The 26,310-nt window shown below is 37.6% G+C and overlaps 1 protein-coding gene across 1 annotated transcript in view; it reads left to right on the forward strand.

The window, feature by feature from the left end:
- LOC149263533 (uncharacterized) overlaps positions 1-26,310 on the forward strand; it is a 290,628-nt gene that overhangs the window by 122,152 nt on the left and 142,166 nt on the right. The window contains 9 exon segments of the mRNA XM_089426504.1: positions 4,178-4,243; positions 4,435-4,537; positions 4,624-4,688; positions 4,794-4,878; positions 12,417-12,494; positions 12,595-12,672; positions 12,917-13,036; positions 13,138-13,206; positions 13,313-13,438. Coding sequence (XP_089282630.1) covers positions 4,178-4,243; positions 4,435-4,537; positions 4,624-4,688; positions 4,794-4,878; positions 12,417-12,494; positions 12,595-12,672; positions 12,917-13,036; positions 13,138-13,206; positions 13,313-13,438 — 790 coding nt within the window.

Raw genomic sequence — 26,310 nt, forward strand, 5'->3', positions numbered from 1 at the left:
TTAAGGTGGGGTAGTTCAGCGCCCACCAGGGGTTGGGACATTCATGGGTTCCTTATTGATGCAAGGGGTACTCACAGGGGTCATAGGCACATGGGTGATGACCATAATGATAGGAGTAAACCTCATGTTTAACTTTTTCCCATGTGCTAAATTTTATTGTCCCAACCATCTTTTGCATTTTGTGGTACATTCCCTGTTGTATGTGGCCAAATTATGCTTTTTTCTTTCTTTTAGCTGCATCAACCTTCGGGCATCATTCTAGGCTCGACCCATTGTGTGGACTAGGGGAAGGGGAGGCTAACACCTCGTGGACCCAATGGACAAATGTGGACCCAAATTGGGAAAATGTGAAAAGGGCTTGTAATGAGTGGAGGGGAGTGAAATATATGGTGTCAGGAAGTGGGACTAAGCAACCAAAATCAGGGTTTCCCATGTAGTGCCACTTCTAAAGCTAATAACCAATAAAGAAGATCCCACGAGACTAGGATTCAGGATTAACTCCCCAAGTTGAAGCGAGGGAACAAGATTACAATCAAAGCTCTTCCATTTTCCAAGTAGCCCAATAATCCATGCCTAAGTGTGCCCAAGAAAAACAAGCATAGAAACCCAATTACATAATGAATAATCATACCTTCGGGGTTGGATGGCCCACCTTCACAAACATACGATCATGACAGATGAGCGAGAGTACATAAAGGCTGGCTCAGGTGGTAGGGAAAAGTAGCACATCAAAGCTATTAGGTGGCTGGCAAGGGGCTGTTGACTGTTGGCTGAAGAGAAATCTATGACAAAATTTCTCTTATAGGGGTCACCCACTAGTGGCGGGTAACATCTTGCTTTAATTGGGACATGAGCTCTCAGTAGACTTGTTACTTGCGTATCACAAACAAGTACACGAAGGCAGCGTGTGTCCTGGGCATACTTTGGTCGCCCATGTTTTCATCAAATAAAACCAAACAGGAAATAAATCTATTCTAAATGCTAGTCTAATTTATATGCATTTAATCTTGGATGATAACATAATATGATATTAAATTCTAATGAAAAAATCAGTATACAATGCATCCTACTGTAACATGCATATGATACAATGTCAAGTGTCAAGGAAAGGGGTGATGCGACTAAATTTCACTGGGTTCGGCCAAAGTTCATCATCAAGTTTGGCAAAATAGTAATATCTCTCACAAACCTTACCATGAATCCTGATGGGCACATGGTTTTTATCCACCAACACTACATCCCCAATCTTGAATTTCTTCCTAGGGTTTTGTATCCACCTCTTATTTTGCTTGTGATCTGGTCTTTTAAGGATTCAAATTTCCTGGGAAAGAAAAATGGGGATCGGGTCCTTAGTTTCAGATATCGTTTTATAACATAGGATGGGACAACAAAGTTACCGATCAAACGAGAACTAATACCTCAAAATGAGAACTCTAGCCAAAAAAACCAAAAAAGACATGAAACTTCAACACTTTGATCAGTAATAACTTGGAACTTGGGTAAAAATTCATGATATTTCTCAAGCAAGGGATCAGGATTATCACTCAATTTCAAAGGTTTGAAGGCAACGATAAGATATCCTTTGGTCTTAGGGGTGTTAGGTTGGTTTTGATTTTGACTAGTGTTAGTATTCATGTTGATATTTGTGTTATCAACTTGCTCAAATTCAGGGAGTAGGTTAGTTCTAATAGGTGATGGAGTTTTCCCCCCTCTTTGTAGCGACCCTAGTTCTAGGAGGAGTTGTGTCTTCAAGTTCCTCTCCTGCTAGAAAAATAGGGGTTTGAGGAAGTGGAATTGCCAAAAGAGGATCTATATTGTCACAGTATGAATCACCTCTTCAAATATTTAAACCAAGGAGGTAGACTTGCTTCCTCCCTGACAACAACGCCAAAATTGTTGCTGCACAAAGTAGCAGGCCTTGTAAATTGGCAAAATCTAGAGGGAACAACAACACTTGGGACATAGGCCCACTATCACCTTAGCATAATTCCTCTACTTCGCTCAGATTTTCACCGATGGGAGGAGTCGCAGTAACCCTCACTTGTGCTAGATTTGTATCTTTGGTAGGTTTGAAGTGAGGAAAGGTAGCTCATTCAATGGGAAGGTTCAATGAAAGTGCAATCTTTGGGAGAAGGTATTAAGCCTTTCGACGAAAAACCCCTTGGAAAAGAAACTACATGAGACCTAGGGTTGAAGTATATAATGAGGTAGGAGCACATCCAAGGTCAAGCTAGGTAAGGGAAAAGACAATGAATGCTTTACTTCAATAAGTACTAAAGCACATGCCTTCAAAGAATCCACAAGTTGAAGGATTAGCTTCTAGGGTTCCCTCTTTGTGTGATGGTTAGGTCATCAATTTTCTTAAGATTCCACCGTGGGAAATCGACCAAAACTTGAGGATCACTACAAGAGACACTAGGGAAGAGTTCTATCCACACAAATTTTAAAACATTCTCCTCCAATGGATTTCACACCAAGCCCTAGAGATGCCTCCTTATCCTTGAAGGGACGAGGAAAAGAGGTGAAGAAGAGAGATGATTTTCAAGTTTTAAGGTGATCGCCAAGGATTTAAGACCAGTGCCTAACAATTGGGAGAATTGGAGTAAAAGATGATCTCAATATGGAAACTAGCTCTTCAAGGAGATGTAGAGGTAGCTACGCTATCCTTAATGGAAGCAGCTTCACGTCACTTCTAGGATTTTATACTTCGATGACAATTGTCAATGGAGTTTCAAGGATGCAAATGCAACAAACCCTCTAGGATCATTCATTCATTACATTATCTATGAATTACACATGTAAAATTTCCCAATAGTTACAATTTTAAGACAATATTCCATCAATTAGGGCACATTAATAACCATGAGACAGTATTCCATGCATTATACATTAGCAAAATCAGAAATACAACATTAAATAGCACTTACAAGATAATGAAGAACATATCCATCCATCACAATGCCAAAAATAAGCTCCAAGAGAGAGAGAGTGAAATTATACAAACATCAAAATTCATCCAAATCATCCAAATTCATCCTCAAATTGCAGGTCGGAAATTCTTAAGAGAGATATCGAAAATCCAAGTGATGATGCTAGGATGAGACAATGTCTCTCCTATTTATACAAATGTGAAGAGTTCAAATCATGAAACCAAAACTATGTATGCCTTTTGTCTCCATGAAGCATGGCAATAGATATCAAGTGGCACTGACCATGTCTGACTTTTGGTGCATGGGAGGTTTTATGTTCAGCATATCCTATCCCCTCAGCTGTCTTAAGACTGATTCATCACCAACTTCCCTGTATGTTGAACTGCATGATGACATCTGTTCTTCAAGCTATATACAAAGATATTTTGCTGATGTTGCAAGTTGGCAAACTGGTCAGTAAAACCTGCCGTGGATTTTAATCTGGTGCTTCATGGTGTGGTAGCTTTTTAAGGTCAATAGTTAGTAGTTTAAATTTTGGAGAGACTGATGTCGTGTCATGATCTGAACTGACAAGAGCAAGTCTACATTTGCCTCATTTGGTTCCTAATTCTGACCCTAGTACCTAGAAGTTTATTAATAATTTCTTTCATGAATTGAGAAGTGGTAGCTATATTTATAAATTTTTATACCTAACTCAGTAAACATTGGCTTCCAACCGAGGCTTTGGTAGAAGTTGAGTTGCGGGAATGGAAGTTTGAGGGAGAAAGGTGGAAGTGCAAGAAAAGGTGTTTGAAAAGGTTGTAGAAGGCATTGCTTGACATCTATAACTAAGTAGTCAGTGTCTAGGCTGTTGGAATTCATCATAAATGGTAATATGTGACTATCTGCAAAAGCTACAGAAATATACAGTTCCAGCTTTGGTTTTTCCGCTGACCATTTGGCAGAGAATCATTGTATTACTTTCTTTTCTTGCAGGAATTGTTGTCCTTAATGTGGTTGTTTATACTTTAATAAGTAAGTTGTGGAACCATGCTTATTTTTCATGGAAGTTTTCTCTAGAAAAATAGTCATCAACGCTTGGGTATATTCAGATTTGATCAAACTTACCTTGGAAATTGCTGTTTTTGTTTTGAAGCAGCTAATGCGACTTTTGTAATCGCTTTCCTGGTGCAATACTAGAGTGTTTGTATTGTAATTCTATGTTCATTGTCTCTCTTAAACAAATTTTATGCTTATGTGGTTTGCAGAGAGAAATATTTACAAGGATTTGTTTCCAGCTTTGAAGTAGAGTTAAAAGAAGGAGCTCAATCCAGGTACCGAAATATTACTGGGGTTGGGATATATAATAAAAATTAAATATTAGCTGTGGAAGGATTGTAAACTAAGATCTGAATTGATGTTGCACTGAATTTTTCTAAAAATAAATTTTAGTGTTCATTTATGTTTATCTTCGTTTACACTAGCTGTTATGCAGTTTACTTTCTTTTTGTTGTGTTCGATTCAGGCTGGAAGGTTCAGTAGTTGCTATAGAACCTTTGAATGGAGCTGTTCGAATACTTGTTGGAGGGAGGGACTATTATGAGAGTAGTTTCAACCGTGCCACACTGGTGAGTCCTTTTGTGGTTTTCAGAGTTCATATGTTTTTATCTGGTTTATTTTGTCTGCAATTTTAGAACAATCATTTGTCCTGCAGGCTTTCAGACCTCCAGCATCAACTTTTAAGCCCATTGTTTATTTGGCAGCTTTAGCCGAAGGCATGTATGTGTTAAGGAATGCATTGTATTCTATTGATGATTTTTTTCATACAGAACTTTTCTTGGATTATTTTTCCTATTTGTTTATGAGAATTTTTTATTTGAACAGGACCCGAGGTCATATTCTTGTAGATGAACGATACACACTTGGTGGTTTTACTCCAGAAAACTATGACCGGAAATTTAGAGGACGTGTAAGTATCAGGTTTTAAATTGAAGTGATTTAGATGAACTAAAGTTGTAATTTTCCCACTAATTTTTGTACTATCATACTCAAGGATATTCTCATGCGCTTATGTTGCGTGAATTTCCATAATAGAAGTATGGGGTACGGGTTTCAAGCATGGATGGAAATTCCCTCCAAATTTCCAGAATTGCGAAAAAAGGAACAAAAAAATGAGAACTGTAAAAGAATAATATTAAAAATTCCCCCAAAAAACTTACTTGGAATATAAAAATTTAAACAGGACATACCATAAATGATACATATTGATATTGCATACTATTAAATTATGCACATAATCAGTATAAGGTTGCAGAGAGAGAGAGAATTTTTTTATCAACATGAAAGTGAGAAACAAACCTACCATGTCTTGTGAGGGAGACAATCACCCCTCTTGTACAACTAACTATTATTGTGTTAAGAGATAACTAAAGGCCTTGTTACTTTCTCATTTCTAGTGCTAACTATTGGATATTTTACTCCAACGATTCACATCACAAACCGTGGTTTTGTTGATGACATTCAACATTCTCCCCAGATACTCCCCAGATAGTAGCCTACAGATGCCTCTCACATCATGCTTAGCTCACTGATTTGATGATATTGGTGCTTGACATACATGAGGTACATTTGTCCATTGCTTCTTATAAAATGTTTATGTTCAATGTATCTGGTATGAAATTGGGGATCATGGGTTGAATTGGATAATGAATCAAAATGCTTGGAAGTTATGTCTTTTTCCTTGTTTCACCTTGGTGGTCATCATTAATTTCCTAGTCAAGTGTTAACACCCTTTGGGAGATTGGTACTACTAGCCACTAGAGGACCTTGATAAGGGCAATGTACCTGTGTCCTTTCCATATTTAACATACTCAATCTATTCCTTCTCCATTGTTGTTTCATTTGGGTTTACTGTTAAATGTATACCAAAAAGGTTTATGCTTCGTAATCATAGTTTTAAAAACTGGAACTGGGTTTTGAGCTGGCCACCTACCTAACTGAGATTCGAACCAGAACCAGATCAAATGGGATTCAATGAACCAGATATGTAAAAATACATAAAATAATTAATTTTTAATGAAATTTTTTATTTTTAAGATTTCAAATCACGATTCCAAACCATTAGAGACAAAGTATGCAAAGTTTGTTCATCTATATAGCATGTAAATGTGGATATATCAAAATGGCACAGGGTGCAATACCTATCAACAACAAAATACATAATCAATGAGGCTCTAAGTGGCCTCTAGAGTCCAAAAACAATGCTACAAGTTATTCGGCCATTGGCCTACCATAAATCATCGATCAACATGGTCACTCATCAAACTCAGCATTGATTCACCACTGCTAGAAATGGGAGCATCAACAAGAGCTACATAAACATCATCTAACTCAAAGTCTTTAGACTTGGATTGCTCAACCTTATAATATGGTAGAAAAGGAAAAAGTTTAACATGCCTAACCAATAATTTTGGTTTGAATGAAGGGTTCATCTCCTCAACCTTATAATATGGCAGAAAAAGCTTCGCACGCCTAACCAATTATTTTGCTTTGAGTGAAAGGTACATTTTTGTTAAGGCCATGGTAGAGGAGTTCAACAATCAATACCACCAACGTCAACGAAGTTCAACAACAATACCAACAACATCAAGGTACATAAAAGGCTTCATGCTCTTGATCAAATACCAATTCCATACCCTCACACATGACAAAATCAAATGGAAACATTGCAATCCCCCAAGTCCTAAATTCCTGAAAACTATTAAGTCTTCTAGATTTCAAGTAAGATCTAAAATTCTAGTTTCTCCATACGAAATCCAGTGGGGTCAAAACCACTCTCAAACATCCTAAATCAATTCATGGTAATGTTAAAAATTTAAGAATTTAATGTTACCATTGATTGCTGACGTTGCTAGGGTTGAATTAGGTTTTTTGTTTAGGTTTAGGGTTTAGGAGGGGGAGGGTTGGTTTTATTGCCATGGGAGGTTGTATTGAAAGGAAAACAACCTCGGGTTTCCTCCAAAACCACCTGAAAAACCGTCATTGGTGGTCTTAGACTCCGCCACAAATGTGAGATCTAACTGGGTTGGTCAGAGTTGGAACCAACTGGTTAGAGCCGGTTTGTACTGGTTAGGTACAAAACGAACCTGGAAAATAACCATTGATGGTCCTAGACTGCCCCACAAATGTGAGATCTAATCAGGTTGGTTAGGGTTGGAATCGACCAGTTAGGGCCCATTTGTGCTGGTTAGGTACCAAACTGGCTGGTTTGGTACCTAACCTGTACAAACCAACCCTCCAACTGGGTTTTTCCTACTGGTTTGTTACTTGGGCTTATCTGAGAGGTTGGTTTGACCAGTTTCCGTTTCATATCGACTATTTTTTAAAGTTATGTTAATAAACTTATGAGAGGAAGGGGCTTGGATACTCAAGGTTGATGTAGTTGTATTGAAAACAGGAAAGACCATGATATGAATGTGTTGAAGTTTCTAAGTTTACTTAGTTAGAAACCCTCCATGCACTTTATCTGATTTATTCCTACTTACTTGTTATTTTTCCTTAACAAGTTATTTACAATGTAAATACTGAAAATAAACACTAGTGCATGCTCAACATATTACAGATCAACAACTAAAAGAAACAAGAACAAACACACTATATGACACCATTATTTTTGGACTAGTGTCCCCGGAAAAACCCAATGTGGGAAAACTGGTGCAACTATCTGAGGGTTTTTTTATTAAACAATAGCAGAGTATAATCTGGGTGCCGAAACTGGCCTACCCAACAAAGAATTTCTTTAGCAGCTATACCTCACAGTTTGAGAGAAATCTTTTGGATGAAACCCCAGAAAATCCTTTCGGAAATTCCTCAGCACAAAACTGCTCTGCAACCCCAGCATTTGCCCAATCTGGTTTGCCTCAGCCTCTCCTACCCTAGCGCTGACCCTGCGTCAGCCGTCCTTGGCCTGCGTCAGCCCTAGGAGGCCCTGCGTCAGCTCTGGGAGCCTTTGCGTTAGCTACGCTAGCCCTTCTGGTGCTCTGTGCAACACTTGGCTCCCTTACTGGCTCTACGTCACCCTCCTTGGCTGCTGCGCTGCTCTCCCGACACAATCTCTGCCTTCTCTGTTTCTTTGTACTCAATGCCCCTCAGCTGCTCTCCCGATCACTGATTCTATCTCTCTTAGCAAAACCTCGCTCTAGAGAATAGAATGACTGATCACTCTAGTGTATTCTCCAAGTGACCCTCAAGCCTTCTCTTATACTTTTCCTGTTGACATCTCAACGGCCGAGATTAAGTCCCTAATCAACGACTAAGATTAAATCTGGCTTGATCCATGTCTTTTGGACCACTTTAACACAGATTCATATTAATACACATTAATATTTTATTTTCCCTAAGTTTAGACTTAGGGACTCCATTAAAAGTATTAATTATCTTAATATCTCCTGATTTGTTTAGAATCTGCCCAAGCCCTTTCTGGGTATTGGAGATCTCATGTGCCCCAACCTCTCCATCAAATTTCGTGGCTAGAGCACATCCGATGCTACCCCAAATCAACCGAATGTTAAAGTGCAAAAGAAAAATGAAAGGGATATTAATGAGGGATGCAAAGCCACTCCGAGCCATGCTGGGCCACACAAAGTGACGCAAGGGTGACGCAAAAGTGGGAGTAGTGTCTCCAAAGTGTCAGAAGGTCTCAAAGAGAAATTCTCAGGTGTTTTATTTCAATTTCTCTGTAAAATCATTCCTTGTAAAAGCAATTGTTGCTGAAGATTAATAAAGCCTTCATCTGCTGCACCAGTTTTCCCACATTAGGTTTTTCCAGGGACAATTGTCCAAAAATAACTGTGTTAACGTGATTGGTTCTTGTGCATGTATTTTTTTCTTTGGGTAATTGTGTGATAACTGCAGTAGAATTTATTTTAATATTTGCTGAAGGGATTTCATAAATAACTTATTGGGAATAATAAGTAGGTGAAATAAATGAGTTGTTGCAATAGTAGAATTTCAGTTTAGAAATTTCACACAATGAAGATGCAGGAAAGCAGGATAAATCTTTAACAGATGATCTGTTGCCTGATGTTGAAGGTCTGTTGGATCCCATTGATCCACCTCCTAGTGAGCCCTCTACTTCAAGAAAAAGAACTTTGTGGCTCAAAGATACTCTTGAAGATGCTGAGAGACATGTTGCACCAAGGGGGCATTTCGTGAAAGCAAGAACTCGAACATGTACCAAGGGTACTTAGGTGCTATGAGTACCATAGTTCAATCCGAGCCTTGTACATTCGAGGAATCTGTGAAGCAACAAGTTTGTGGATGGATGTGATGAACAGGAATATCAATCGATCATGAAGAATGATGTCTGGATGTGGTTAATAGGCACAAGGACAAGTCAGTGGTATTCAAAATGGCTGTACAAAATCAAACATGGAGTTGATGGGAGTGTTGAAAAGTTCAAGGCTAGGTTCATTGCTCGTGGCTTCTCTCAAAAGGAAGGAGTGGGCTATGATGAGATATTTGCATCGGTTGCTCGATATACCACTACACCTAAAAGACCTATTTTACATTAAAATAAATTTCTTTCTTGATAGATGAAGCCCAAGAAGGATCTTTTACATATTGACAAATACAAGGACACTTGACATAAGCCCTAGAAGCCATCTAAAATCCATTGACCCAAGCATGAAACCCATGCTTTGATCTAAAAGCCATTGACCCAAGCATGACACCCATGCTTTAATAAGTCAATTTCTTTTATAATATTTCTTTCTTTCTTTTAACAAATACATTACATCATGACTCAAATACAATTATGAACACTGACACTAGCTACATTTTTCAACAAATACTAGGATTTCCCCACTCATAAATTATTTCTTTTAAAAAGAAAATTGCATTCAAAGGATCCTTGGTAGCATTTCATGAAACTAGCTGGTTTGGTACTGAACTGGCGTTTTCCTCTCCTTGATAGTGGTTCCGACTGGTTTTCCCTCTAAAATGGTCAGATTGGTCTATTTAGTCTAGTTTGGTTTGGTTATGATAACATTAGATCCAGGGATCTCCGGATCTAGCCTCAAAACTCCACAGATACGGTGACATAAGAAATATTCCTTTGCTAGGATATAGGCACACCTAATAGGGTTTTATGATGACACTCCCAAACCTCGACTTAGCAAATCACGTAGTCATAAGCTAGAGTGAAGTTTGAAGAAGATCCCTGATATCTTTTACATTGGATGTGACTTTCTTTTTATGTTGCAATGGCTCTTGTACATACATTCTATGGTCATACTTGGTTGCTTGGAGTCCCTCTTTGATGGTGATGCTTGCATAGATATGGTCCTTTGGAAGACGTTGATGATGACTTCTTCCACTCTTGATTGTGGTCATTCTACCTCTCTTGGATAGTATTGGACCTTTATGATGAATTGGTACTCTTGAGAAGATGGGACTTTGCACCTTCTACCATGACTTGGCACTTGGATGTTGCATCTTGATGATGGATATGACACCTCTTCATGATGATTAGACACTTTGATGATGACGTCACATCTTTGGTGCTTGATGTGATCCTTGAGATGAAACATTGTGACATCTGGAGGCAACTTTTCACTTTTGGAGCCCTTACACAATGCTTGGAGTGAGGCATCGACTTTTAGAGAGCATTTATACCACACCTGTGGCCTTGGAGCATATATCTACGAGGACGACATGATGTCTTGAGCGTTATTCTTCATTTATGACGCATTGATGGGGGTCTTGAGTCCTTATCTCTAGGGCTTCTAAGAGATAAATGCAAGATTTTATGTTTTTAGCTTTGTTACATGGGAACGACTCCCGAGAGGTGGGAAACGCGTTCCAATGGTTCCTGCGCTCCCAGGAGCTTTGGAACTATATGAGAACGTTTCCTTTTCAGCAGGAGCTGCAATGGGAGCTAGGGACAGTTCTGGGAGCTTTGAAGACTATTTTTTTGGAGTTTCGGCGTTCCCGCAGCTGAATTGGCACCAAAAAAACTCCAATTCCCGCCAAACCTTCATATGGTTTAATGTATGTTGATTTGTCTATGCAACTTTTGGGTGCCCATGAAACTTCAAAATTAGCTATAATATGGTAGGGAATTATGTGTTTGTTTCGCATTCAGGGTCCATGTTCCCTTAAATGGGGTTATCTGAACATGGTTTTGCTCCCACAAAGATTGAATTATTCGTCTATATGAGCTTGAGTCATTTAGTCCTCCTTTACTTCAAATAGAATCACAATGATTTCAAATACATTGGGAAACCGAGGATTTGTTTTTACCATAGTTATGCAGTGTGTGAAACGAGCACAAACCCATCTAAACTGGGGTCTGATATCCATTTCGAGGTTTTGATAAACTTGACTTATTCATCTGCGACCTTCTTAACTTGCGAAGAGGTACATATCATACGGGGTTTAGATAGGACTAGTATCCAAATTCAACCCACCCAATACACTGCCTAGATTCAATGCATTGTTACGTACACAACCACACACACAAAGAGTTGATAGATCACCTCCACTCTCCGCCCTAGCCAAAGACACCTCACTTCCCTTGGTGTGATTTTCATCTAGGTCTGGTGTTTATATGCTGCTATTATAATTGCAGCAGATTATAAGTGTTATAATATTTTTTAATTTTATATTTTTAATTTTTTATTATATAATATTACCGCTCCCGATTAGTTGTTTCCTGTAAATTTTGGGGAAACCTCTAGCCGTTCCAGACACCCGTACCCAAGTTCCCAACATTCTCACGTTCCAGAAACTTATGCAACATAGGTTTATAGGGCTTTTAGTGGATGAGGAAGTGCTAGATCACTCATATAAATGAGAACCACTCGTCACTTGTAAATCATGACTACTAGAAATATATCACTACTTCACTCATATATATGAGAACCACTCGTCACTTGTAAATCATGACTACTAGAGATATACCACTACTTCACTCAGATAAATGAGAACCACTTGTCACTTGTAAATCATGACTACTAGAGATATATCACTACTTGTGTACTTTTATATTTTTCCTAGCTATGGATGGATGAATAAATGCACCTCACGGAGGGGATTATTTGTGGATGACTTTGAAACTTCTATGGATTTTCATGGCTAGGGTTTATGGATGCACATGATTTCTTGAGTAAGTGGTTTTTAAGTCTTTTGGATTTATTTATGAATGATCATTAAATGCAAATGTACTTATCTACTAGTGAGGGTGCATTCTCTTTATATCGTTCTTGTATAGAATCAGGTTTTAAAAACCAGTCCAGTCCAAACTGGAACCAGACAAACTGACTGGTTGGACAGGGCCAGGGATCAACCTGGCCATCAACCTGGACTGGTTTGTATCAGTGTTCTGGACTTGAAGTACTATTTTGGGATTCAGATAATTCTTTTACTTGTTAGTAGATTGTTTAAAATAAACTGGTGGGTTGGCATCTGTTTTTCACTATGAAATTTCAACCCGTGTCCCTGATACAGGTAACTCTTGAAGAAGCTCTGGTAAAGTCACTAAATGTCCCAACTGTAAAGTTGTGTGCTGAAATCGGAGTTGATAAGGTGAATATTTGGATTTCCTGTATTTTTGATGAGATTTGTTTATATCATTATCTGGTGTTTTTGATATGAAAAAGAAAAATGATCTTTGGAATTTTGTCAGGTTTGTGACATGGCTAGAGCTTTGGGTATTAAGACACCTCTCCCATATGAACTATCATTGTCACTTGGAGGTTGTGAGGTTAGTTTTTCAGCTAATCTTTTCAAGGGACATGAAATGGGTTGTAGCTTGGCTACTATTTTTCATTAATTATTCTGCAAAGGACTCAGAACAAATGGATTAAACTGACAACATTTACTGACCAGGTTCTTCCCATGGAATAGTGGAGATGTCTCTCCAATTTTAAGACGTTGTAATACTTTTATATGAAGAATCTTGCACTGAAATGGAGCTTCAGACTAAATATCTGATTTGAATTCTGTAGGTTACTCCTTTGCAACTGGCAACTATTTATTCAACAATAGCTGCAGGGGGGCACTATCACAAACCTTATATTATCAGCCGTGTAGAAACTGGTGATGGTCATGTCTTGGAGGATGTAGAGGTAGAAAAATTCATATTTTTTTTTATTCTTATGATATTTGATAGGCAAATCTAGTCTAAAATTATACCAATTAACAGTGTATTTCTTTTGGTCCACTGCAGTCAAATGATGGAAATGAAAATACTGTTGTCGATGAACATGCTGTTTCAGAGATACGGCAGTTATTACAGGCAAGTTTTCTGTTGCATGCTGGAGTGTACACTCCACAAGTTTTTGGTAACTGAGTTCACTATCTTTCCCAGGGTTGACAATTTTAGGTGCCATCAAATGTCACAGGCTGTTGTTGAACGAGGGACAGGTCGTGCGGCAAGATTAGGCAGGCCCTGTGCAGGAAAAACAGGAACATCTGATGAGTATAGAGACGTATGGTTTGCTGGATTCACACCTGAGTTCTCTTGTGTGGTAAGAGAATGCAAACCATTGAATTGTATTCAGTACAGATTACTTGCAATGTAAAATTGAAATTACCATATTTCATAGAAAACTAGGCATCACTTGCTAGAGTGCTTCTGGCCAAGGTTATCCTTGCCTGGAATTGATCTTGTGTCGCATCTAAAGTATTGGTAGTGCTTGTCATGTAGAAGTGTCATCACTTCTGTTTTAAGGCTAGCAGCATCTAGTTTTGTCCTTTTGACCATCAAGCCAGAGCTAGGAAGTTACAAGGACACGCTACAAATATATTTGTTTTATGTACTAGGCGAGTACAAATGCCATCAACCAAAGTAAAGCAAGCAGCATTTAGCTTTCTCCTTTATCTTCAGGCCATGGATATTGTTCACTCTTACCTGCAACCAAAATCAGCATAATAGAACAGCCTTCCTTACAGAGATTCCAGTGCTTTTGAGGAGGATATCGTTGTAAGTAGAAGGGTGTTCCACATGAGAATAACCTTTGCACTTGAAGGAACGGATCTGCTTTCTTTTCAGCCCTGATTTTGAGCATACCAATGCTATTTTGAGATAAACCAGTGTTGCTGTTTATGCATGATAGAGTAACTTATTCCCTAAGCTGGGTTTCAGATGCATAAAGATGGGATGAAGGATAAGCTAATGTCTGTGGGGGCACTACAGTTGCTGCTATTTTTCTTGTAGTAAGAGAATTGCTCTTGGGCTGCTGGATTGTATGTGGATAAGCGCTCGTTTTCAGATGTGATCATTGTTGCCTCAAAACCTAGCAGTTCTTGTGAGGGATCTCACAAGACAAAATCAAGACTAAAACACAACAATGAGCTGGATGTTGGAAAATCGAGAGGCCTGTAGATTAGTTTAGATTTTCCTTACCATAGTAATTGCCTGCGAAATTAGTTTGCTTCTTTATTAATCTTTATTCTGGTTCTTTCATCAAACAGGTACCATAACATGAACATGAAGATCATAAAAACAAAAGAACACATGATGTAGGCTCCAAGCCAGGGCAAAACCCTTCCAAGGGGAAAACCCAGAAATGTCTCTTCTTATAGAATCAGATCAAATGAGATATCCAAGACCCAAAACCACAGATGCAATGTCAAACCTTCCTTCTTTCCAGCAGATTTATCAACAAGGGACCAGCAACAAGAGATATACCAAGGCAGATCTTCCACAAACTTTAGCTCAAGAAGATATTCTCTTTTTCAGACTTCGGCCCTCCACCTCTTCTCTGCCCTCTCTGCGATATTTCAGACCACAATCCATCAAGTGTGTGTGCCCAAATGAGCTCCATCTTCCATCTATTTATATAGTTCAGAGGGGTGCGAATAGATATGTCCATTGCGGCATGGCCTGTTGAAAAATGTAACTAAGTTCGGTTTTCATTTAATGTATTTAAGTCATCTTGTAATGTACTTGTCAAAAGAATAAAGAAAATAATTTTTATAATTATTATTATGACTTATTAAAGCATGGGTTTCATGCTTGGGTCATCATGGTTTAGGTCAAAGTCCCCATTGAGGACTTCTAGGATTTATTTTGAGTCAATAGAGTCATTGTACTTTTAAAGAGACTCTTCTTGGGCTTTTGAATCATGTAAAAATGTTTAGTATTGAGTCAAATATAATTTATGTATTCTCCACACCAAGTCGGCCTAAGGACATCAATTCAACTTCCCTTGAAGCCTATAAATAGAAGCAAGTTGAATTCATTTGGAGCATGTCATCTCAAGCTAGTTCGATATCTCTAAGGAAGCCGAAAAATTGCGAAATGGGTCTAAGGAAGCCAAAGGAAGTGCGAGTTGGGTGGGGTCTAAGGAGAAGAAGAAAAATAAAATTTTGGTGCCTCTCTCTCTCTGTTTCGTGCCCTAGTTTGGGAGATCGAAGTCTTCCAAGTTTTGCTGATGCCAGAAACTGCCTGATGCTGGAAGCTCCCTGATGTTGGAAGCTGCCTGATGCCGTAAGATGGTACATAGTTGAAGTTACTGGAAAGAGGTCGAAGATATGAGAGGCTGATTTGGTGTGGAGAGAAGGTTTGGTCTTTCTCTAAGGTGAAGAGTCTCAACGAATACTATTGAAAGTAAGAGAATTTTGACTAGGTTTTTCCCTGACATAGTGCCTATATCTGGTATCCATTGTTTTATATGCTTTTGCTTTGGTAATTGCTTGATGAAATAAAGAAAGAAGATATAAAGAAAACTTAATAAGTAGTCAAGAACATCACAAGTAATTATCGAGTATAAGAAAATCTTTCTGCTGTTCTGATTTTCTAACATGGCCTATTTGACATGTAAGCTGACTTGGCATCTAGAGGTGTTTCTAACCCAAACTTAGATATTTAAAATTTATTTTTCCTTTTTCTTTACAATAGGTCCAAATCGGACTTTGACTCTTTTGAGTCAAAAACCTAGAAGCCTGAAGAACATGCTTGTTTAGAAAAAATAATAATAATTTTTCTTTTTATTTTGTTTTTCTTTTTACATAAAACACATAATGATACAAATTATGAAGACCGAAACTAGTTACATTCTCCAACACTTCTTCTTAACTAGGGTGGTATTCATAATTGTACACCTGGTATAAAGATACCCTCAAACTAAAATATTCTCATAAGAAGAGTTAGATTGATAAGCCACATTTAAGCATCAACATCATAACCAACATTGTCAACATAGTAAGGCCTTTAACTGACAAGCCCTATTTATATAAGATCATAATGCTTGGAGGCTTTACGTGAGACACGACACTACCTCTTAAGGCACATACCCCATCTAGATGTTCACTAGGTATGTCCTTTTAGGACTATTTGATCCAGGAGGATCTTGTCAGTCCAGCATGAGTGGAGTCTTCAGTGGTTCAAAGTCAAAGTGGTCTTCAAATGATCATAGTCGATGAGGTCTTGAACTTTATCAACTTCACCAGTGTTCATCTTCAGCATCCAGTGTCCGATATCTTCAGCTTCGACAGTGATGTTTATGGTTCAGGTTGTCCGGTGTTGATTTTCAGTTTCAGTGATGTCAATGGTTGATGTGGGTTTTTATGGTGTTTAGTACCTGGTTGTCGACATGTGTTCATTGTCAGTTCTGCCAGGGTTTGCTTGTCAATTTTGGTCCATGGTTATCATCATGTGGGTTTGTATGTCACCTTGTGACAACTTGTTGTAAAAGGGTGTAAAAGTCTAAAGACTAAACCCTAAACATAAGTCCTAAATCTAATGTATAAACCTACCTACAAAACTATGGTGGAAAAATAAACATAAGTCCTAAAAACCTTAACCTATACCTAAAAACCTAAACCATGCATTAAAAAAAATATTCTTTTTTCCAAAGTTTAAAACCCTTTCGGGCTTTAATACAAAGCAAAAGTGTTATGTTAATACTCCGTACGCTCTAAACCGCAGAGGGTTAGTCTAACCGCGACGGAGTAAACATCAACATGTGAATGGCTAGCAGCTACGGGTAGCAGCTGTCAGAGGTCAAGGATAACCGTGCGGAGGATAAACCATAACCATGTGAGCAGGTAAGAGTTATAGTTAACGTGGCGGATGAGAACCGTAACTACAACAGCGCATGTGAACGCACCAACCGTAGACCGGAACCACCAAAGGAAACCACGCAAGTGGTAGTCTGCTAGACGACCGTCAAGGCATGCCACCTAGTCACATGACCTATGCTTGATCAGCGCGCAGTTTGTTGACCGCCAACGGTTCGGAGAACAGACTTTGGTATTTTGGTTTTTTTATTTGTTTTTATACAGTTAATAATTCGAAGACCATGGCAACCTTATCCTTAGGTGTCCAACCATGACATGACCGAGACCCTTAAACCCTAATTTCAGCCTATTCACTCCTACACTCAGCAGAAAGGAGTTAGAGTGTATTTGGAGGGCTATAAAGACAGTTTGGCTCGTTGAAGAGTAAGGAGAGTGGTTTTAGAGTTTGTATGCAGATTTTGGAGGATATAGGTAGTTTTGTTTTCAGTGTAACAAGAGCATCGGGAGTCGGAATTGGGAACCGTGACAGGCATTGGAAAGCTAATTCAGAGAGATTTCTTGTGACATTGACCAAAAGTGCCTGCATGCATAATCAGTCTGGTTAATTTGCTGTGTAATCTACCTCCTCAGATTCAATCTTAATAAAGCAGTCACCCATCTTGAAAGTGGATCCGGAGACGTAGTCCATCAAGGACGAACTCTGTAATCAATATTGTTGTCTGGTATCGTTGTGTTTTTGCTGCTTTTCACTTCTGTTTACATCTTGCTTATGTTTTAATTATGCCGTCAATTCATCCCTTTTCAATTGATTCTCATGATTAAAGCACTTTAAGTTAACATTCGGTTCATTGTTGGCATTAATCAATTCTACTTCAATTTAACATATGATCATTTCAGATCATATAATTTAGTATCAGAGCAGGTTGCGTTTGTAGGATTTTGCCAGTGAATGTTAACTGGGACAAAGTCACAACATGGAGAGGGAACACTCGAGGAGATTGATCAGATATTGGAAAGCGAAGAGTCTCTCATAAGTCGATCATGACAGGATCTGATACAGGTGAAACTCCTGAAACTAAGATGAGCGAGGAACAATTTCAGCAAGCATTCTTGAGTATGCAGCAGATGTTGGGAGAACTTTACGAAGATAAGAAGGCGAGAGATGCAAATTCTTCTTCAAAGACATCGAAGAAGGACAAAGGTAAAGACAAGGCTGATAAACCTCTTACACCTCCATCATCTCCATGATCATCTTCTACTTTTTCTTCTTCCAGTTCAGAATCTAAAACAAAAAAGAAACCTATGAAAACATCTCTTTTGAAACTTGATGTAAAATTTGAGTTACCTATTTATGATGGCGAAATGAATCCTGAAAAGTTAGATAAATGTATTAAGCAATTAGAAGTGTATTGTCGTATTCAGAACATTTCTGACAATAAAATAAAAATTCAGTTAGCTACACTTAGAATGGGGGAACAACTTTAATCTGGTGGGAAAGTAAAACTCAAATAGATGTAAAGCGGAAAGGTAAAGTCATCTCTTCATGGTCTAAGTTTTTAAAAGCTCTTAGGAAACAATTCTATCCTTTAGGATATATGTAGCAAGCTATTATTGATTGGCAACACTTGAGGCAAGGTAAAAGGCAAATTGTTCAGGAGTTTACTTAGGAGTTCAGAAAGAAAGCATTGGCGCTTGGTATTTTATTGGATACACGTGAAACTTTATTAATGTACATCGACATTTTACATTCATATTTGCAACATACATTATTGATGTTTAATCCTGATGATTTTGATGAAGTGTGTGTTCAAGCCATACATATTGAATCAGGTGGTAGACCATTCAAGTTTTCACCACAATCATCCAAAGAGTTGGAAATCAAGGATTCCAATGATAGTAAGGGGAAGAACAATTTGAAGAGAAAGAAATCAGTGATAGCTTAGAAGGAAAGACCTATTTGTTCTCATTTCCAGAGAATCGGTCATGATGAATCTAGGTGTTGGAAACTTCATCCTGAACTTAAGCCCAAAAAGTTCCTTAAAGAGAAGGATGAAAAGAAAGCATTTGAAACAATCCAACAAGATCTAGGTTCTGATTCAGGTGATGAAACTTCTGACACTGGTTCAAGTTCGAATACTATTGCATCTTCATTAAACATAAATCCTTCAAATGTGGATAAAAGAGTTGAACTATTTAACATAATGATAACTTGTAAGCACACAAAGATAGATACAATGTTTGACAGTGGATCACATGCAAATTTAATATCTGAATATTTAGTTAAGAACTTGGGTTTGGAGACACATAATCATCCAAAACCATACCCATTAGGTTGGCTGAATAAATCAACTTAGATAAATGCCACAAAGCAGTGTTGGTTAAAATTTGCCATTACAACTAATTACATTGATGAAGTGGAATTAGATGTGTTTCCAGTAGACATATGTGGAGTTGTCTTAGGAAGTCCTTATCTTTATGGTTGTGATGCAGTATTTTATAGGAGAGAACATAAATATCACCTTAAGAAAGATGGGGTTGAATTTATTGTCAGGGCACATAAAAGTAAAACTCACTTGAATTTAATTGTTGCTAATCAGATGAAGCAATTAATAAGTTCAAATAAGAGATTTTCACTCATGCGTGTAAAAGAACAACATAAGAGTTGACATGATGTTTGTTCAAGTTATGAGTCTCAACTTAAAGATAGTTTGATCAAAGTGGTAGAAACTTTTCCAGTTCTATTTAAAGAACCCAAACATCTTACTCATAAGCAGGGAATACAACATGAGTTACCGTTGATGAAGTGGAATTAGATGTGTTTCCAGTAGACATATGTGGAGTTGTCTTAGGAAGTCCTTATCTTTATGGTTGTGATGCAGTATTTTATAGGAGAGAACATAAATATCACCTTAAGAAAGATGGGGTTGAATTTATTGTCAAGGCACATAAAAGTAAAACTCACTTGAATTTAATTGTTGCTAATCAGATGAAGCAATTAATAAGTTCAAATAAGAGATTTTCACTCATGCGTGTAAAAGAACAACATAAGAGTTGACATGATGTTTGTTCAAGTTATGAGTCTCAACTTAAAGATAGTTTGATCAAAGTGGTAGAAACTTTTCCAGTTCTATTTAAAGAACCCAAACATCTTACTCATAAGCAGGGAATACAACATGAGTTACCGTTGATGTCCAAAGCTCCTCTCCCTAATGTCAGAATGAATCAATTCAGTCCAAGTTTGGAAGTTATCAGTTATAGGGATGCAGGTCAATATTGGGGAAAGTCAGTGTTACATTTCTCTTGTATTGTATCACCATTTCATGTTTCAAACAATTTTGAAGCCTCTTTTCAAGTGGAGAGGAAGCCTATTTGTTTTCATGTCAAAACCTTTTCTAAAGTAGTGTCAAAGTATCTAGTACATGAAAGGGAAACTTATGCATTAAGGAAAAGTGTTAATCAATGGAGACATCATTTAATGGGTGAGGAAACAATGATTCAAACAAATCAATAGCCACTTCAATACTTTCAAAGTCAAAATAAGTTGCAGCAGTTTTCACATTACAGTTTGATGGGTTTATTGCAGCAAGTTCACTTAGTTATCAGGAATCAGGAAAGTACATCAAGTCAAGTAGTTGGTATGATGTCAAGAATGTCTTTGAATGTTTCTGTCATTTCGAAAAATAGATTTTTAATGCATGTCAATAGTATTGAATAATATCCTGTAGAGACTGTTTTCAAAGATGTTTATGAATGACTAATTCATGGTACTTCATGGAAAGAAGTCAATTGCCATGTTCATAACAGGTTGTTTAACCATCTTCGTAAGTTGTGCATACTGTAGATGGATGGAATAGTTCACAGATTCAAAGGATGCCATGATCAACATCATCAGGGTCATCACTTTCAGGTGCTTGACCAAAAGTATTGGTACATCATCAAGACAAGGTGGAGAGTGAGGGGGATCTACCCTCACCTGCTATCTGTCTAGTCAAACTTTTGTGGTCCAAATGCTTTCAAGTGGAGAGGATTGATCCAGGAGGATCTTGTCAGTCCATCATGAGCAGAGTCTTCAGTGGTTCAAAGTCGAAGTGGTCGATGAGGTCTTGAACTTTATCAACTTCGTTAGTGTTCATCTTCAACATCCAGTGTCCGATATCTTCAACTTCGACAATGATGTTTATCGTTCAGGTTGTCCGATGTTGATTTTCAGTTCCGGTGATGTCAATGGTTGATGTGGGTTTTTATGATGTTTAGTACTTGGTTGTCGACATGTGTTCGTCGTCAGTTCTGCCAGGGTTTGCTTGTCAATTTTGGTCCATGGTTATCATCATGTGGGTTTGTATGTCACCTTGTGACCACTTGTTGTAATAGGGTGTAAAAGTCTAAAAACTAAATCCTAAACATAAGTCCTAAATCTAATGTATAAACCTACCTACAAAACTATGGTGGAAAAATAAACCTAAGTCCTAAAAACCTTAACCCATACCTGAAAACCTAAACCATGCATTAAAAAAAATGTTTTTTTCGAAAGTTTAGAACCCTTTCGGCTTTAATACAAAGCAAAAGTGTTATGTTAATACTCCGTAGGATCTAAACTGCAGAGGGTTAGTCTAACCGCGATGGAGTAAACATCAACATGTGAATGGCTAGCGCTATGGGTAGCAGCTGTTGGAGGTCAAGGATAACTGCGCGGAGGATAAACCATAACCATGTGAGCAGGGAAGAGTTATAGTTAATGTGGCAGATGAGAACCGTAACTACGATAACGCATGTGAATGCACCAACCATAGACCGAAACCATCGGAGGAAACCGTGCAGGTGGCAGTCTGCTAGACAATCGTCAAGGCATGCCACCTAGCCACATGACCTATGCTTGATCAGTGCTCAGTTTGTTGACCGCCAACGGTTCGGAGAACAGACTTTGATATTTTGGGTTTTTTATTTGTTTTTGTAGTGCTGACCACTACCGGTCAACTGCCCATAGCAGTACACACCCTTTTCTTTGTAAAAAGGGTAGCGCTTGATCGACATGTCCGTGCCATTCTACAGTCATCGACAGCTTGATCAATTTATGTTGTAAACTCAGTCTGCATGTATAAATTGTAAATAATCTTAGCAGATATGAGTCATGTTTGTAAATTGCCTAGGTGGACCTAATTTTCTAAGTGATAATCTACGTTCCGGAAGGTTTTTCGTCTCATCGATCCATGATCGGCAGAGTTTTCCTTCAGCCTAACCCCAAAGCCGAGATGGATTTTGTCATTAGAATCTTAGGAGAATCCTAGTGTATTAATCTGCTAGATTATAGTTGTGTCACAGAACTGGGTGGTTTATGAGGGTCTATGTCAAATGGGTTTCCCCCCTTGGGATGTAAAGTTGTAAAAGTCATGATGTAAAGTGTCTTGAGGGTTAAGAAATGTTTTAATTCCCTCATAAGTCCTAAGTCCTAGGTCCTAGATGATTTTCCCAAAAGCTAAGTTCAAGGATCCATTTAAAAATAATTAAAAAAAAAAAAAAACAAAAAATATATATAAATAAAGTAAAAAACCTAAAAATAATAAAATAATAATATTTTGAGTAAATAAATGCAAAATTTCAATTTTTTAATACATTAAAAATTCGACGGATGAGATCAAGAGATATCTTGATCCTCATCGATGGTCGAGATCATTTTGATGTGGATCACTTGAACTAGCTGCTGTGAACTTTTCCTTTAAATAGGGTGTTAAGGGTCATTTGAGAAGATTGGATCTGTGAGTCTTGTGCTGAAGAAGCTCTCTTGTAAACTTGTTCTGGTGCTAATAAAGAAAGACTTTGGGGTTGAAATCTTGTTGGTGTTACTCTCTGGAAGTGCTGTGAGCTATTTCATTTTCTGCATATTTTAATTTTCAGCCATTAGTAACAGGCTACAGCTTATTGTAGAGTATTGTTGAGCACATGTATCTTGTTCACTTGCTAGGGTTTGAATGGTATTAGGTTTTCTGAAGTAATGACAGGTATCTCCATTGCTGTTGAAATCCAATATTGTTTTTTCTCTCTTTATTGATGGTTGAAATGTGCTGTGTAGGAAAATCTTATTGAAGAAGACCAGTGGGCGTTTGGGGAAGTTCTCGACTGAACCAACCAACTCCCGCAAGCATTTTTTTGCAGAGCGCAGCTAGTTTTGATCCTGGGTTAATTATTTAGTTTATTTTACTGAATCGCATGAGAGATTTTCTGAATTTTCTTTTATAAAAAATCTGAAGTTCTAAAAATATTGATGATAACTGACAAATCTGGCTGTTATAGAGCTATAATTTTATAATTTTGGACTGGTTTGTAGGGTTTCACTCTTAATCTTTGCATATTATTTTTGGGTATTTCTCCTTTACAGGTTGCAGGTTTTTTGAAGATTTCCAGGGTTTGAATAGCGCCTTGCCATTGCATCTCAGAGCAATCTCTTGCAAGGGCATTATTTTTGCAGCCCAGGGTTTTATTTTTGAAGAAAGATCTTCGAAAAATTGCTACAAGCCCCTTTCTCAGCAATCTGCCTAGCCACGTTTCTCCAAATCACACAAGCCTACAGTCAGCAGCAAAATCGTTTTCATTATTGTTCATCAGGCCTGCGTATTTCTATTATTCCTCACGCCATCCCTCCCCAAGGTTTTCTCTGCTCAGTCTTCTCTGGTTTTCAACACCTGCAAAACAATTTACTTGCCACGTTTCCACGCAGCAGTAACTTCCATCCCAGCTCTTCCATTCACTGCTTTAAAACTGCCTTCGAATCTATTATCTGCAGCTTCCATCACTGTTCAAGCCGCTGTCATTTTCAAGCCTGCGTCAAGCATAAACCCGAATAGCAAGCCTGCAAACAACCTGGGTGCTGCGTCCTCTTCCCGCTGCAACCTTTTTCTGCCATCAAAGGATCTCCCAACATCAAAAATCGACTGCATCTGATCAGCTCTGGAGGGTTTACGTGATTGCTGGAAGCTTCAACCTGCAAACGTTCATTCTGCCGTCAAAGTCGTTTTTTTTTCTCATATGGGCCACCTGCAAATTGGTATTTCGAATTTTTTTGTTTTATTGGCTTACGTTTCAGAGCTAGCATTCACTGTTACGTGGTTAGAGTTTTGATAGGTTTATTTCTTTTAATTTTAAATTTAGTTTCATGTATTAAATTATTTTAATCTTAGTTTTTTTTGTGTTGACTTCAATAGAGATACACAAAGGGTAACGTTTTAGTTAGGACTTAGGTTTTGTATTTTGATTAGATTTAAAAGTTTTAGATTTTAAAATTTAGATTTGTTTTTTGTATTGTTTTAGATTAGATTAGATATTAACTTTATTTCATTTAAAATTTAAAATCTTAAAATCATAAAAAAATAAAAAATATGTATATATTTCTATTTTTGTTTAGTTCATGAATTTAAATTAGGGTGTAGTTCTAGATTTAGAATTAGGTTTCATTTTGTATTATTTTAAGTCAAACCAAAAACTTAAAAAAAAAGGGGAATAAAAAAAAATAAAAAATAATAAAAGGGTTTAATCTTTAGTTTTTATTTAGTCTTAGATTAGATTTTAATTTCGGCTTTTGTTTTAGTTTTAGTTTTAGATTATATTTTAAGTTTTTCTTGTTTAAAAAAAAAATAGTTTTTTTTTTTTTTAAGATTTTAACATCATTTAGATTTTTGTTTAAAAGTTTCATTTAGCTTTATCTTTTTGCTGTATTTGAAAAACATAAAATTTTTGGAAATTTTTTCGGTCTTGGCTCAGGGGTCTATCACGCTTTATTATCTTTGCTAAGGCTAAAATTTTTGATGTGGAATGAATGATTATCATTTTATGTGAGTTGGCATGCATGAATGATCATTTGGAAGATTAGCTACATGAATATGATATCTGGTTAATGTTCATAATTGCGTGGTTGTGTATCAAGCATTTATCTTTTTGAAATTTTTAATCACTGGATATCGTTATTGAGCTTTAATCATTATAAGAACATTGTGGTTTTACTGGATATCTTGCATCGTTCAAATTATTTGATGATAAATGATTGCTGTACATGGTTTACATCTCTGCAGCAGCTAGTAAATAATCGTTTAAACATCAAACCCACGAGGCATTGGTCTTTTAACTTAGCAAAATCAATTTAGTGCTTGTTTCTTTGTGTCTCCCAACCCAACTAGTCGACAGTTGGTCTTCATCACCTCATAGGGTCTACCCCCCTTAGCCGCGGGAGACAGGGTTAAACAGAGAGATCGAGGATCAGAGTGACAGCCCCCCGGTCTGAGCGTTGTCGTGTCAATCTGTGCGACAACATTTTTTGGCGCCGTTGCTGGGGATAGAGTTTTTCTGTCCTTGGTTCTTTCATTTCGAGCTTTTTCGTGTTTCACTTCTTGTTCAGGTGGCGACTCCACTTCATATATTATCTTCAAGAGTGTATACTAGAAGATATCCAAGCAGTTTGTGCAATCCTACTCCTGATCCTGAAAAGGTCCTCAGGGTACGATTACACAAACTCTCTTCTCATACACTTCTTGTTAACCTTGGACAAAAAGCCCTCTCTGATATTCATTTGCTTTTTAAAGGTCAAGTTAGGCACAACATCATGGATATGTATGCCCCTTGCAATTTTTCTAACATTCCAGGGTATCCCAATGCTATTCCATCAGTTGGGATAGATAAATTGCCTAACTTTCAGGGAGATAATGCTATTAGTGCAAATTCGCACCTAAGAGACTTTAGTATATGGATGGCTAAATATGCAAGGTCTCCTGATTTCGATCATGAAAATGTTAGAATGACTCTTTTCATTTTAACCTTTGGGGGTGATGCTCATGAATGGTTTACTGAAAAACCCCAGAAGTCATTTGATTCATTAGAATCGATCATTAATGCATTTAAAGAAAAATATGGAGATAAGAGAGAAGGAAGACACCTCGTAAAAGCTATTAGCCTAATAAAAAAGCGAGAGGATGAAACTGTTGAAGAATTTAATAAAAGGTTTAATGGTATTGTTAGAGAATTACCTCAAGACTATAAGCCTACAGACAAAACTCTCCAAGATTTTTATATTGATGCGTTTAGTCCTGAGCCATCTTATGAATTAAGGCGTGCTAAACTTAATGATTATAGAGATTGCCAAGCCTTAGCTATAGAGCTTGAAAAGGACAAGGCCGCATCTGGGAAGTCTGAGATCCCAGGTTTCGATAGGGCTGCTACGAAACTAAAGGAACCTAAAGGGAAAGCAGTTCAAGAACCTGAAAGTGAGCTTGTTCTCAAATTGCTTCAAAAAATTGAAACTATGGAAATTAATCATAATAAGGAGATAACCACTTTGCAGAATAGGTTGATCCAAATGGAAAGAGCGAAAACGCAGAATTTTCAACCTCGAAAT

This window comes from Pinus tabuliformis, chromosome 6 (genome assembly GCF_031772625.1).
Source record: "Pinus tabuliformis cultivar Carrire ecotype Pingquan chromosome 6, CPIR1, whole genome shotgun sequence".
NCBI classification, from domain to species: Eukaryota; Viridiplantae; Streptophyta; class Pinopsida; order Pinales; family Pinaceae; genus Pinus; species Pinus tabuliformis.